Consider the following 15164-nt stretch of genomic DNA (forward strand, 5'->3'; position numbering starts at 1 on the left):
CAGTTTCTTCACCTCCCCACCTTTTGCCTTGAGGTGCAGGGGGATGAGAGTGGGGGTTGCAGTCAGTTTCATGCCATGTGCTCCTCATACAAGAGGGGACACCTCTCAGTCTCTCTCTGCTTCCACATGGCGCCCTTTCCATAGAGGAAAGAGTCCTCAAAGCTCCAATCTGGGTCTGCCCCTGGTCACAGTTCCCTCACACACGAGCTGCTCCAGCACACACTGCCCGCAGTCACAGCTTCTTCAGGGGCAGCCACTGCTCATTTTTTTTTTATAATTACACTTTAATATACGTTTGGAAAAGTTCACCTAAAACTCTGCTGAATTAATGGATAATGTGTGTCCCAAAATGAGTTCTGAACTCATTTAACACTACAGACAGAAGTACGTAAGCACATGGATATATAACAGATGAGTGGTACTCATGGGTTGGTTAGTTTGCAGGTTTTTTTGTTTGTTTTCTGGTGGGGTTTTTTTTGTGTGCATGTGGCATCTTTTTTCCTCCTGTACATAAAACCTCTTATTTTTCTCAGCACCTCTGATTCCTTTCCTTCTGCTTTTGACACCACTAATTAATTTGACTGCTATTTCTTTTGTCCCTGCTATCTATAGATCTCAAAGCTTATCTCTGATCTGAACCTCTTTAAGTAAATAGCTGGTACTACAAAGCAGTTTGATTCCTATTTCAATATAGCACAATCATGATTATAGCTGTGTCAAAAAGTGTGGATATGTTATCTTAAAATGTTTTTTCCTATAACCATTCTTTAGTTCGTGTAGCAGAAATGTTTCATACTAGAAAAACTTTGAGAATTAAGAGTGCAATATTACTGTAGTTAAAGCTACAGTTTTTTAAAAATAGAGCAATAATAGAAATATTATTAATAATAGAAATATCCAATGAAATATTAAGTATTTTAATGGCAAAATAGTGTTTAGTCTGGAATATCATGTAACTCATGGTAGAATTGCTGTATGAGGTGCAACAGGTTTATATTATTTAATATGGGGTCTTAATTTCTCTACTCATAATACAAAGACCAAATGAAATTTCAAAGTAACATGCATTATATTTTTTTAAAATATAGAGTATCAGTCTTAAGTAGAGAGGGCAACAGCTGCAGAATGGTGGCACAAAGGCAAGAAAATCTGAAAAGACTCTCCTAAAATGAGACTAACAGGGAAAACCAAGTTATTTTACATCTAGAAATCAAAATAGATTCAGTTTAGATTGCTATTAATTGCAGCAACATCAACCAAAATCAACCTCCTTGTTCATCCAGTTGCTTTCCTGGAGTAGAGCCACGTATAGGAGCCCTGCACCAAGCTAGATTTCTTTAGTTACCACATCCACCTCTGTGCTGGAAGTAATTTTAGCATATAGAAACAACATGTCCATTAAAATTTAATAGCTAATTAATATCCTTTTAATGTATTCTAACAGGGAACTTTTAGCAAAGGCATCTCATTGGGTATAAACTTTTCTTTCCTTTATTTACTTACCTTTTTAGGTACACTTACCTTTTTTTCACCACGGTCCACACAGCCAGCTCAGAGCTTTAGACCAGCTTTAAAGTAACTGCCTTGGGTGGAGCCTGCTGTGAAATTGCAAGCTGTGAACTCAGAACGGCTGCAATGCTCCTGTTCATAATCTTCCTGAGCAGGATTTGCAGCTGTCACTGAGAGTCTCACTGAGATACCTGTGGCAGGAGCCAACATAAAATAATTTCAAGCATGTTTATTTGAGCGGTGGTTATAGTACTGCTTTAATTGTTGGGAGGCTGAATAAACTAAAGCTATTCATTCTTCTAATAAATTATTGGCCTTCTGGTGACTGTACAGTTGGTACTATTACCCGTATTACCAGAAGAAAAATGCATTCACATACAGATCATTATCAAATTCAGTAGCAATTAATGTTCTTGTTACGGATCATACCACAGAAACATACTTGGAATCTTATTTGTCCTTCCTAAGAGGTGATCCAACACGATGAAGAGTAGGACATTTTAGAGCTGCCTGTGAATGCATTTGGTTTTGATGTTGCTGCCTTACAGATTTATACTGGACTTAGCCTTCAAAGGAAGGAAAACAGGTAATGGGTATTTTACTGCCTATACACTTCTTGTTAAATTGTCTTCATTTTTTCACTTAACATATGCCTCACTGAGTACTCATCATCTGCTACTGAGCCATCTGATGTACAACAGATGTTAAGCACTTAGTGAGGCAGGGAAGGAGGTAAAAGTGTCATATCATGATTAAATACTTGCTCCAGCTATTATATGGGGTGACCATACTGCATTGTTCTTACATTTAATGTTACAGTGTATTGAACAAGACTAAGCACGTGTTTTGGATTAAACTTGCAACTGCTATTGTTAAAAGAATATTTTTTTTTAAAGTAAATTTATCTTGCAGCAAAAAAAAGAATGATTGGAAAATAATTTAAATATACTTTAGAATTAAGAATTGGAGAGCGTTTCATAAAGAGGTAATGCAGTGCAACTTCACGTGGAATTATTTCACCTACCAAAACACTAAGATTTATATTTCTCATTACGATGAGCCTCATCAGAAACTTGGCTGATGTTAACTGATACACTCACTTCCATAGCGTTATCCTATTTTTTTGTCCTGCTTGTGTAAATGTGAGATTATATGGCAGGCTTTCTTTGCCTTGTAAATATTCTAGCTGAAAGCATAGTAGTCAGCTGCTTAGTGCATCCTACATAACAGAAGGTTCATCCACAAGAGAATCTTGTCATCCAGCAACAGCATCTGATCTTTCACTATAGTAGGAAAAGGATTGAATGTAAGAAGGTAGATCTGGAGCTCTTTTTAAACCATATCTAGTTAAAAATCTGTATTCCAGTAGATTTTAAGAATTGAGAAAATTTGTAGAATGTTGTCACACATGACTAAGGATGTTCATATTGATGTATCTGATCAAACAAAGTAAATTGGGATGGAAGCACATAGTCACCCACACAGGAAATGAGGTTCATGTGACTAGAAACTGTTAGCACCTAGAGGTGAGACTGAAATCTAACAACAGTGGAGAGCCAGTTTCGGGCTCTTAACTAAAGGGTGGGAGTGTGCGATTTGAACGGGTTATCTGGCTCAGTGTTCTGCTCTGCATAAGTCAAAGCGAAGTCTTGATGGTCTGCTTCATATAAAGGCAACAGGTCTTTAACTGTTAGTTAACAACTGTTAGTTGTTAGTCTTCAACTAACAGGACATTCAATAATAGTTATGTTTTCACAGAAACTCTGTCCTGGAATCAGCACTTTTTTTGTCAATTTATGCTGCTTTTGAAAGGTTGACTACAAGGATTAATATTAATAAACAAAAGAAGTTTTTTTAAAATTCTAAATAATTTCCAGGAAGCTGTTCATTATATAATTTAATAAGATTTATGCTATAACAATTAAGTGTTTTTTTCACTAAATTAAATATTGCTTTATTTTTAAATAGTGATTTCAAGTGTATGATTCACCAAAATTAGCTCTTGATTATAGCTTATCACACAATTTTGCACAATGCTGAAGTCACAGATATTTCAGCCATCCCATTTTGATTCGAAGCTCATTGAACCAACGAGGAAGACTCTTGCTGTTTTCACTAGGTTTGGAAGTCAGAAGTTCTATATCTCAGTGTTTGGTAAACTAACACATCAGGCCAGTAAATACCATTTTCCAAATCAAATAATAAAGTTTGTGGTGTCATTAAAAGAATAATTGAAGAGCTCTTTCAACCCTCCCTTGGAAGCTGATTGTCTTAATTTATTTATTAACGTTTATAAGCAAGAAATAACAGCTCAAGATAAGCAGCCTTTGACACTAGTCCCCCATTAACACAGTGAGAATATAAATGATTAAATAAAACTGATTAAAGTTAAAAGAACCCTGGGAATGTGCACAGAACACTGTGGCGGGGAATGAAGTATCAAGAATTTATAACACCTGAAGAGAAGAATAAATGTATCCTAAATTTTGAGGAAAGTCTCTTATTAACTTTAATGTTGACTTGAGCAACTTAAAATCAGAGATTCAGATTCTGTCCCTATCAAACAAAACAGGAGTTTTTCTTAGTGACATCTGTAGACCTCACATATCAACCCAATTTTGAAAAAGAATGGTGGGAAAATACAATGAAGTCCTATGACAGAGTTAATAAGCTTTTTTCTTTCTGGCATCAGACTAAGGAGTGTATATTGAATAGATCAAATGATGAATAATGAAAGAAAGGAATCAGCAGTGGTACACTCAAGTTTGCATGGAGAAGTCAGATCAGCTAAATAACTGAAAAATTAGACCTACTATAGTAGAAAAGGGAAATTTAATAATAATGTCATAGAATCATTTAGATTGGAAAAGTGGCAAAATCTTGGATGGCTTATACATTATAGAGGAAGAGACGTTCCTTTTTTCCCTAGGTATTAGAGATCCACCCTATTTCTACTCAATACGCAATGAGGGACTGCAGCATCTTAAAATATGAAGCTATAAAAGTATATAAAAATCTCTAAAGCAGTGTAGTTATGTACTCCAATGATGGAGATCCCAGATCTCACTTGTCAGCTTCTCACAGCATTTGGCGACCCTCTCAACGAAAAATTTTTCCTTTTCTCTAATGAAAATTGCTTTGCTACAACTTCTGCACAGTTTCTTGTTCTTTAACTGTGCACCTTGGAGAACCGTCTGGGCCCAACTTCTCTGCATCCTTCCAGAAGGTGTTTGGAGACAGCATTTAGATCCTCCTTTACTCTTATGTTCTTCAGCCTAAACAAACCCAGGTCCTTCAGGCTCTCCTCATATGTTATGTGTTCTAGCCCTCTGAACATCTCAGTGACCCTTCACAGGACTTGCACATACCAAACATGGGGGAATATTTGCTGTCCTTGACCTGTTGCACTCCATCTTCTTTACCACAAGACAGTAGTCCTAGCTCATGTTCAGCTGTTCAGCTTCATATCTGCTAGGATCTCAGGTGCTTTCCCATACAGCTGTTTTCTAGGTGTTTACCCAGCCTGAACTGTTGCAAAGTGGTTTTCTGGTTTGAGGCGCAGGACTGCATTTCTCTGCCTTAAGACAGATCTTGTTAGATAAGAGCAAGGCAAAGAGGATGCTAAATACATTAGTAATTTCTGCTGCCAGGTCTCATTTCTCCTTCAGCAGCAGACCTCTATTTTCCATGTTCAGTCTCTTGCTGAAAACATACATGCAGAAGTACTTCTTGTTATCACATTGTTATCACATTGCTCACTCATTTCAAAACAGGCTGAGTGAAATGTCATGTCATTTATCTACTACATGCCCAGGTCCTGTTTCTGTAGTCCTCCCAGGTAGCCTAACTGTCAACTTAGGTAGACTTCTTGGTATCTGAGCTCAGACAGGAGCTGCCCATACACCCAAGTCAGCCTCCAGTTGTGTCTGCTCAAATTCCTGCACATCTGTATTGACTATTGTCCTACAGGACATCATTCTTGAGGACCAACCACATCACCTGGGCTGTTTTGCCTTTTAGGGCAGCCTCACCTGGTACCTAAGCTACTAATTCCCTGAATTAATTCCTAGACAAAGGCTGCTCTTCTGAAGACTAGGATAACTATTCTGTTTCTTGCCTCCCTCACTTCCTTCAGGATTTTTAACTTGATCATCCTGCAATCAGTGCAGCCAAGGCTGCCATCAGCTTTCACATCCTCAATCAGTTCTTCCCTATTTATGAGTAGCAGCTCCAGCAGAGCATCTTCTCAATTCAGCTTCTTCAACACTTGCATGAAGAATTTAGTCTCAATACATTTCATTACTCTCCTAGGTTGTCCATGTCCTGTCATGTTACCCCACCACTAACACTACTGCTGGAATGATTGAAGTCCCCCATGAAGGTCAAGGACCTGTGGTCATGTTGCTTCCTGCAGTTGCTTAAGGAAGGCTTTATCCCCTTCCTTTTCTTGATCTTCTGGTTTGTAGCAGACTGTCCACAGTCTCCCTGTTGCTGGCCTCTCCTCTGATTCCAGTCCTTAAGATCCTGACGAGTTTGTTGCTTGTTCAACAGCAAAATTTCAGTTCAAAGTACTCCTTTGTGTGGTGTGCAGCTATCCCCCCGACCACCTGTTCTCACTAATGAGTCTCTATTCATCCATCACAAGCACCCCAGGCTAATCTCACCACATTTCTATGATCTCAGTGCAGTCATAGCATTGCAACTGTGTCCATGTCTTCTGCCTGTTTCCCATACTGCTTACACCCGTGTCTAGGCACTTGAGACAGGTCTCTAGTTGTATCACTTTCTGGTGGGAGTACTTTTCCCTAAACATTTTTTTCCCTAGTCCCCATTTTGACTCCAGCCCGGAGCTAACGCTGCTTGAAGCCCTTCTCATGGGGTCAGCAAGTCTGTTGCCTAAGAAGTCACCCGTTATTTTCTCTTAAATCCCATCTTCTCCACAGCTGCCATACTCCTCAAAGTGGACCTAGTGGCTGTAAAAGTCGAAGCTCTGCCTACCCTGACTGCACCAGCTGTTCAGCCAGGTGTTGACCTGCAGGAGGCATCTGCTTCTAACTAAGCCTTTCCCCTTCACTGCAGGATCCAGAATTTTAAATGATCATTTATTTCTAGGAGAAAAATAAAGCTTTCAGAATGACATTCCAGTGTGGATTTATCTAATTAAGGATGAATGGCTTAAATAAAATAGGTATTGCTGACATTTTATGTACTTTCACTTAATTTACTTAAGTGAAAGCAATAAATTTACAAATAGTAACAGGATTCCTTGATGACAACTTTTTTTTAAAAAAAGCAGTTGAGTAAGGCAGTTAACTTTATTTTTTTAAAAAAGAATTGATGTTTGTAAACTGATCAAACGGTTGTAAGTAGAACATCTTCAAATCTCTCTGGTTAAAAATCAGGTTTAAAAAAATCAAAATAAGGTTCAAAATATTAGATGTTTGTTGGTTTAGACTTTATTTGGAATAAGGAGAAAACCTCCTCTACCCTAAAGTTCTTGGTCTCCTTGCAACCACTAATCATCACAGATACAGTTGTTTTAATAAGCTAAATTCTGTTATGAAGTGATAACTAAGTTTTAGAGAGGAAACTTATTTAATTGTGCAGCCATGTGATATCATGCAGAGTTTTAGGCTGCATCTTCTTTAACAGAAAAGAAGGAAGGTAGGCTCATTAAAAATAAAAAGAACCAAAAAGTGACATTAAAGATTTTATTTCTCATAATAATGGAAACAGTAGATTAGATCATTAATAAGGAAAGAAGTGTTTTAAAGAGCATGTGGCTGGAGAAGTGAGTAATGCAAACCAAATCAGAACTTGTCAGTAAATTAAATTTGCTAGTTTAAGGAGGCTTATTCAAACAATAGAAAATTCTTCTCTTTCAACAGTGCCATCTTCCTCACTGGATCTTGCTGTTTCCATAACCTCTTTGGACCAAGACAATTCCTTCCTAGCTTTCCCAGCTCCCTTCTCTTCATCAGTCTGCAGTAATGCCACAGTCTCCATTTCTTTCTTTGCCTGGTGCACCCTCCATTCCAGACACTTCTCTCATGTGTACCCACAGGAGGAGTAATCCCTTTCTATTCCTAAAACCTCCTCTGTACGAAAAAAACTAATGTGCAGAACATTCCGCAACTTATTTCAAAGCCAAATAATAAGCAGAATAATAGGTAGTAATATAATATCATAGAATCATAGAATGTATTGGGTAGGAAAGGGACCTTTAAAGATCATCTTGTCCACTCCCCCTGCAGTAAGCAAAGACAGTGTTTCTAGATCAGGTTGCTCAGAGCCCCATCAAGCCTGACCTATCCACTAGATCTAAGAGGAAGAAAGAGTGGATGAAACGTAACAGGGATCAACTTAAAGCTTCAAATAATCTTCCTTATCTTATATGGTGGCTTAACCTAGGCTGGCTGCCAGATGCCCACTCACCCAGCAGCTCTCTCACTCGTCCTCTTCAATAGGAGGAGAGGAGGAAGTGAGATAAAAAAGCTTGTGCGTTGAGATAAAAACAGCTGGCTGTAACCAGTTGAAACTGTCTGGAACCTGCTGTGTCTGGTATGAGGCAGTCCCCAGCCTCCTCTCAGAGATGGCATTCATGTGCCTGTGCCTGCACCTGCACCTTCAAAACCTTTCCTGTGACGCTCAATACACCTCAATAAAGCAGTATTCAAAAATTCAGTCACTAAGATCTATCAGAAAATATCTATAATTAGGCTCCAAAATTTCATGGCTTGTGTGTAATTTAAAACTAACTGTGCCTGAGCTTGAATTCAGAATAGATTCTTAACCTCCAAGCCATACAGAAATTTCTTGTTCATACTAGCACAGTGCCAGATCCAGGCTACTAATCTCTGCTGAAACACAAATGCAGTCATTTCGCTCTGGCTTTGGCACTCAGGCAACATCAGCTTTCTGTCTAGACTGCATCATGCAAACATATCTTTAGATACTACAAACTACAAAGCACAGTTTATGTTTTGTGCAAGTGAGCCAAGCAGATTTAGTCTCTGTGGGTGACACTTTGTGTTACATAAAAAAATCTTTACATTAAGTCTTCAAATGTTTATTCTCTACTGAGATAAATTCACAACTGCAGCTGTAAGCTCAGAGTTGGTATATACAAAATGAGGTTTTATGGAGATGTGCAAAACTTTTCAAAGGCATGTACTTCTGTTCACAAGAGGAGTCAAAGAGGATGCTAAAATTCACATGCAGTGCTACAGGCTTGGGGACAACTGGCTAGAAAGCTGCCTGGCAGAAAAAGACCTGGGGTTATTGGTTGACAGCTGTCTGAAAATGAGCCAGCAGTGTGCCCAGGAATAGTGTGATCAGCAGGAGTAGAGATGTGATTGTTCTCCTGTACTCAGCACTGCTGAGGCCGTACATTGAATACTACGTTCAGTTTTGAGTCCCTCACTACAAGAAGGACATTGAGGCACTGCAGTGTGTCCAGGGAAGAGCAACAAAGCTGTTGAAGGGTCTGGAGAACAAGAATTATGAGGAGCAGCTGAGGGAACAGGAACTGTTTAGTTTGGAGAAGAGGAGACTGAGGGGAGACCTTATCGCCCTCTACAGCTACCTGAAAGGAGGTTGTAGTGAGGTGAGTGTTGGTTTATTCTTCCATGTAGCTAGTGATAGAACAAGAGGAAATGTCCTCAAGTTGTTCCATGGGAGGGTTATATTGGATATTAGGAAATATTTCTTTACTGAGAGTGGTCAAACACTGGAAGGGGCTGCCCAAGGAGGTGGTGGAGTTGCCATCCCTGGAGGTGTTCAAAAAGTGAGTGGATGTGGCACTTCAGGACATGGTTTAGTATGCATAATGGTGTTAGGTTGACGGTTAGACCTGATGACCTTAGAGTTCTCTTCCAACCTTAATGATTCTATGATTCTGTGACATTTACAGATCTGATCAGTATAGGCTGTTGAATGTGCTTACCCTTGGTACAGTAGTTATGTGGTACCTACTGGTAGTGACGGTACAGACAGAAAACTTGGATAATAAAAAGCAAATTACATATTATTGAAATCTGCCTAGTTATCTGTCCAAGGCAATGAATCAAAATAAGGCAGTGAAGGCTACTTTGAAACAAAAGGCATAACCCAAAGGTCTAAAGGAAATTTAAAGCTCCAGACTTTTATATCTTACATCCAGCAGCTTTTGGAACTCAGTTCTCAAATAAAAAGAGAGAGCCACAAAGAAGTGGGAAAAAGCTGTTATAAGAGACCTTTGCCAGGTTAGTTTCACTCCTTTGGACAAGGCTTCTCTCTGTTTTGGTTGCTATGATGCATAGGACCCAACAGCAATAAGATAGACCATGTGTGATACAACCTGGTTGCAAAGTTCATCCCATAATGGGAAATGGGATCATAACGTACCTGAACTACAGTTACTGTGAGCTGCCAGGGCAGGCTCAGTGGGTACATATTATTGTCAAAACAACTCAAAATACACAGGAACTTCCCATTCCACCTGGAGAGAGCAATAGGTATGTTTTACAGCTCGGTTTCGGTGTAACATTTATATTGTGACATTGGCCTTGCTTGTAGAATGGTCATTATGATTTTGAATCAGGAGATGAAGGAATAAAATTGCCAAAAAATTTTTGCTTAATGTTGACCTTCAAATAAGCACAAAGAAGAATGGTGTTAAGGCATTCATGTAATGGATTTTATTATATTTACTTATACTTCTAGAAAATACTAATAGACTATAGGTATATGAAAATAGCAACCCAAAACAACAGAGATTCCTGGCCCCAACCAACAAAAAGTGAAAGGAAAAAAAAGAGTAAACGAAGTCACCTGAGTATACAATGATGTAATTTTACTGATCTTTTCATGTTTCTAAAGAATCATGCTTTGCGTTGCAATAGATTTTTAGTTTTAACATTTATTTTACAGTTAGAAAAAGAACAACAGCAACGAAAAGATTTCTGAAATACTGAATCACAGAATATTAGGAATTGGAAGGGACCTCAAAAGCTCACCCAGTCCAATCCCCCTGCCAGAGCAGGATCACCAGACCAGGTCACACAGGAACACGTCCAGGCGGGTTTTGAATGTCTGCAGAGAAGGAGACTCCACAACCTCTCTGGGCAGCCTGGGCCAGGGCTCTGTCACCCTCACAGTGAAAAAGCTTTTCCTTATGTTTAGGTTGAACCTTCTATGCTCCAGCTTGCTCCCATTACCCCTTGTCCTGTCATTGGACATCACAGAGCAGAGCCTGGCTCCTTCCTCCTGACACTCGCCCTTTACAAATTTATAAACAGGAATGAGGTCTCCCCTCAGTCTCCTTTGCTCCAAGCTAAAGAGCCCCAGCTCCCTCAGCGACTCCTCGTAAGGGAGATGCTCCACTCCCTCCATCATCTTTGTGGCTCTGCACTGGACTCTTTCAAGCAGTTCCTGTCCTTCTTGAACTGAGGGCCCAGAATTGAACACAATATTCCAGATGCGGTCTCACCAGGGCAGAGTAGAGGGGAAGGAGAACCTCTCTGCCCTACAACCACCCCTCCTGATACACCCCAGGATGGCGTTGGCCTTCTTGGCTCAAGGGCACATTGCTGGCTTATGGTCATCCTGCTGTTCACCAACAGCCCCAGGTCCTTTTCTGCCTGGCAGCTACAACCACTCGTCCCCAAGTCTGTAGCGTCCATGGGGTTATTGCGACCCAACTGCAGGACCCAGCACTTGGCCTTGTTGAAGCTCACACAGTTGGCCTCAGCCCATGGATTCAGCCTGTCCAGGTCCCCCTGCAGAGCCTTCCTACCCTCAGGCAGATCAACACTCTCTCCCAACTCAGTGTCATCTGCAAACTTACTGAGGGAGCACTCAATCCCCTCATCCAGATCATTGATAAAGATGTTAAACAGGACTGGCCCCAAAACTGAGCCCTGGGGAACACCACTTGTGACTGGTCACAACTGGATTTATCTCCATTCACCACAACTCTCTGTGCTCCCATCCAGCCAGTTTTTGACCCAGTAAAGCGTGTGCCCATCCAAGCCATGCCCAGCAGCTTCTCCAGGAGGATGCTGTGGGAGATGGTGTCAGGCCTTACTAAAATCCAAGTACACAACGTCCACAGCCTTTCCCTCATCCACTAAGCAGGTCACCTGAAGTGCCTGAAACAAATTCAGATGTGACTTTATAAGTAAGTCTTCAGTAAACGAGGCTTTTGCATTTTCTCTTTGAAACAATGCAGTGAAAGGGGAAGAAATCGTACAACCATCGTCCTTCATGTGACAATAATAAATCTGATTCTATGGCAGCCAAAACAAGTTCTTTAAACTGTGCCTTGCTAGAACTAATAAGAACTGAATAATACAGACAAAGACAGAAGATAATTTTTCTGTTCACCATTTCCATGTAACTCCATTGTTCCCAGTGTTTTTTTTCTAGCAACTGTGCCTCATCAGTCTCAGCTGTTGGTTTCAGTATCTGTTTTCCTAGTGTGATGTAGGACATTAACTGCTGCTTCTAGTGAAACCAAAATGACATGACAGGAAGAACATTAAACTGATCTTTTAATTTCATCTCCAAAGATGAAAAGTAAACACAGCATGCTCATGCATGACCTCCTGTAGGGATATTGTGCTGAAGGCATCTGAAGAATTAAGACTGAATCTGTTTTAGTGAGGCACAGAGTCCTATTTGCTATTCCACGAAAGCATTTTCACTCACTGTCTAGAATTCAAAGCAGCTCCAGACAAGAGCCTGGAAAGTTTGCAAGCTCGCCAAAATCTTCATAGTGAAATAGAGAGATGTTACAGAGTTATACACACTTAGATACACACAAAGCACCTCCCTGATCAAATAGCGTGAGAAAAAATAATCTCAGCTGCATAGGATTTCAAGATGTTAATCTGAAGACAGTTTCAGGAAAATGGCTCTTTGTCAGGCTTCCTTGACAGAGATACAGAGAGAACAAATGCATGAACCAAATGTTCCTGTTGTGCTTGTGATTTTATACAGAAACTTCTCTTTTGTGATTTCGCACTGTTAAAAGGCAATTTATACATGCGTTTATCTGGTGGCAGATGCTGTCATCTGACTTTAGTGCCTTAATCTGCTACTGAAAACAGCTTTATTTTTCTCTTTCTGATACAAAATAACAAGGTTGCGTTTGTTGTGTGCAGGTCTCTCTCTGTGTTAAAACAAGTTATTTTAACATTGCAGATCTTCCAACTATTGGCTCAACCGCATCCAGTCCTTTCTCTACTGCAATGAAAATGGCCTTCTGGGAAGCTTTTCTGAAGAAACTCACACGTGCACCTGCCCTAACGACCAGGTTGCCTGCCAGGGGTTCCTTCCCTGCACGGTCGGCGATGGCTCTGCATGCTTGAGCTGTGCTCCTGACAATCGTACCCGGTGTGGGAGTTGCAATGCCGGCTACATGCTGAGCCAGGGGCTTTGCAAGCCTGAAGTGGCAGAATCAACAGAGCACTACATTGGGTTTGAGACTGACCTTCAGGATCTGGAAATGAAGTACTTATTGCAGAAGACAGACCGGCGAATTGAGGTCCATGCCATTTTCATCAGCAACGACATGCGCCTCAATAGCTGGTTTGATCCTTCTTGGCGCAAGCGGATGCTCCTTACTCTTAAGAGTAACAAGTACAAGTCTAGCCTGGTCCATATGATATTGGGCCTCTCTCTTCAAATTTGCCTAACTAAAAATAGCACCTTAGAGCCCGTTCTTGCTGTTTACGTCAACCCTTTTGGGGGCAGCCACTCTGAGAGCTGGTTTATGCCTGTGAATGAAAATAATTTCCCAGACTGGGAGCGGACTAAACTGGACTTACCCCTTCAGTGTTACAACTGGACGCTGACTCTGGGCAACAAGTGGAAGACATTTTTTGAAACTGTACACATCTATTTGAGGAGTCGAATAAAGTCAAATGGTCCAAATGGCAATGAGAGCATCTACTATGAGCCCCTGGAATTTATTGATCCCTCAAGAAATCTAGGCTACATGAAAATCAATAACATCCAAGTGTTTGGCTACAGCATGCATTTCGACCCAGAAGCAATTCGAGACTTGATTTTGCAGCTGGATTACCCCTATACTCAGGGATCACAGGACTCGGCACTTTTGCAGTTGTTAGAGATTCGGGATCGTGTAAATAAACTCTCTCCACCTGGTCAACGTCGTCTAGACCTCTTCTCTTGCTTGCTCCGTCATAGACTCAAACTGTCTACCAGTGAAGTGGTGAGGATTCAATCTGCTTTGCAGGCCTTTAATGCCAAATTGCCAAACACAGTGGATTATGACACAACCAAATTATGTAGTTAACCATAAATGTGAAGCACAACACAAAACCTTGAAGGAGTTTTTACAGTGCTTTTGTGGAACAGTTTATGTTTGGAAGAGTAAATTTAAATTGTCTTTTCAATATCTGTCTTATATCAGTCAATACTGTTGGATGGCAATTTACACACATGAACTTGCTGACAATGAATATATTATACCTGCAGTTTTGATTTATGAATGAAATAAATACTGACACCAGTCTAGAAGACATTCTACTTTTTACAATAAATTTCATTTGTAATTTTATATGTTCCGTGGCAATGCTTTTGTGCATTACATCCTCTAGAGGGAACATAGAAGGATACCAATAAAATTTTGTAGCTGAACAGTTATTAAAAAGAAATGCTGTGGGATTCTTTTTTCTTACACAAAAGTAGTAACCCTGATACACTTTTGTGTGTGTTGTACGCAGGAGGTGTAGGTAAAGAGACAATAGCGACTGAAGATTTTAACAGAAACTAGAAAAGTCAAAGCCATAAGATATTTTATTCTTGGGATGTGGATCTAAATGTTCATGCTGAGCTGAAGTGACAACTGTAGTGATGCTTTACTTGCTACACTTGAGGCTTTCTGAAGTTATGCCCTTTTCAAGCTGCTTAACATGACATACAGGCTCCCAGAGTGGTAATATTGAGTGTTTTAGGATGGACAGCAGGTTAGTATTGTGAGATGCACAGTAATGAAAGGTTGCATTAGCTCAATAGGAGTCAGATGAGAGGCTGTCTTTGTAACCGATGTTACTCAATTTACAATAGAAACAACCTTTGCCAGCCAAAGCACTTTTTGAAAGTCTCTCTAATCCTCTGCTTTGCATATGTATAGAAAGAATTAAGCCCATGTATGCATTTCCTTCTCCCTACACACACTAAATATTTATCTAGAATTATCTGTTTTGAACTGTTTACCTAAACACCATCTGTGCTTATTAGATTCAAATTAATTTTAAAAATTTCCCTGCATTGTCATGCAACTGTTTAGTATGTGGATACTTTTTTCATTGGTACAGAAAATATCCTTTCAGAGCAAGATTATTCAGTTTTAAAAAACATACCCTTTTACAGGTACGTGACAGATATTGAAATCTAGTTTATAAATCTGAAAGTGCAAATAAATATGTCATTATCAATTACTAAAATTAATTAAATGTACATGACTGTGGATCAGAATTAGATTCTTTGCGATTTTGCACATTCCAAGAGAAAAAATACATCTAAAATGACAGAACTTGGGGCTTGGTAGGAAGGTTTTCCTACCTCTTGCAAGAGAACAGAACAAATGGCTTGGTTATCAGAAGGTTTTGGTTGTAAATACAGGGTAAAGTGGAGGAAATCGATAC

At 39.8% G+C, this 15164-nt stretch overlaps 1 protein-coding gene across 1 annotated transcript in view; it reads left to right on the top strand.

The window, feature by feature from the left end:
- The window catches only part of BRINP3 (bone morphogenetic protein/retinoic acid inducible neural-specific 3), a gene marked incomplete at its 5' end in the record, with an annotated part of 59302 nt that extends 45142 nt beyond the window's left edge, over positions 1-14160 (top strand). The window contains one exon of the mRNA XM_010182356.1: positions 12694-14160. Within this exon, the coding sequence (XP_010180658.1) occupies positions 12694-13810 (1117 nt within the window). The remainder of the gene's footprint in view (positions 1-12693) is intronic.
- Positions 14161-15164: the final 1004 nt, after the last annotated feature.

This window comes from Mesitornis unicolor, unplaced genomic scaffold (genome assembly GCF_000695765.1).
Source record: "Mesitornis unicolor isolate BGI_N332 unplaced genomic scaffold, ASM69576v1 scaffold14554, whole genome shotgun sequence".
Taxonomy (NCBI): Eukaryota; Metazoa; Chordata; class Aves; order Mesitornithiformes; family Mesitornithidae; genus Mesitornis; species Mesitornis unicolor.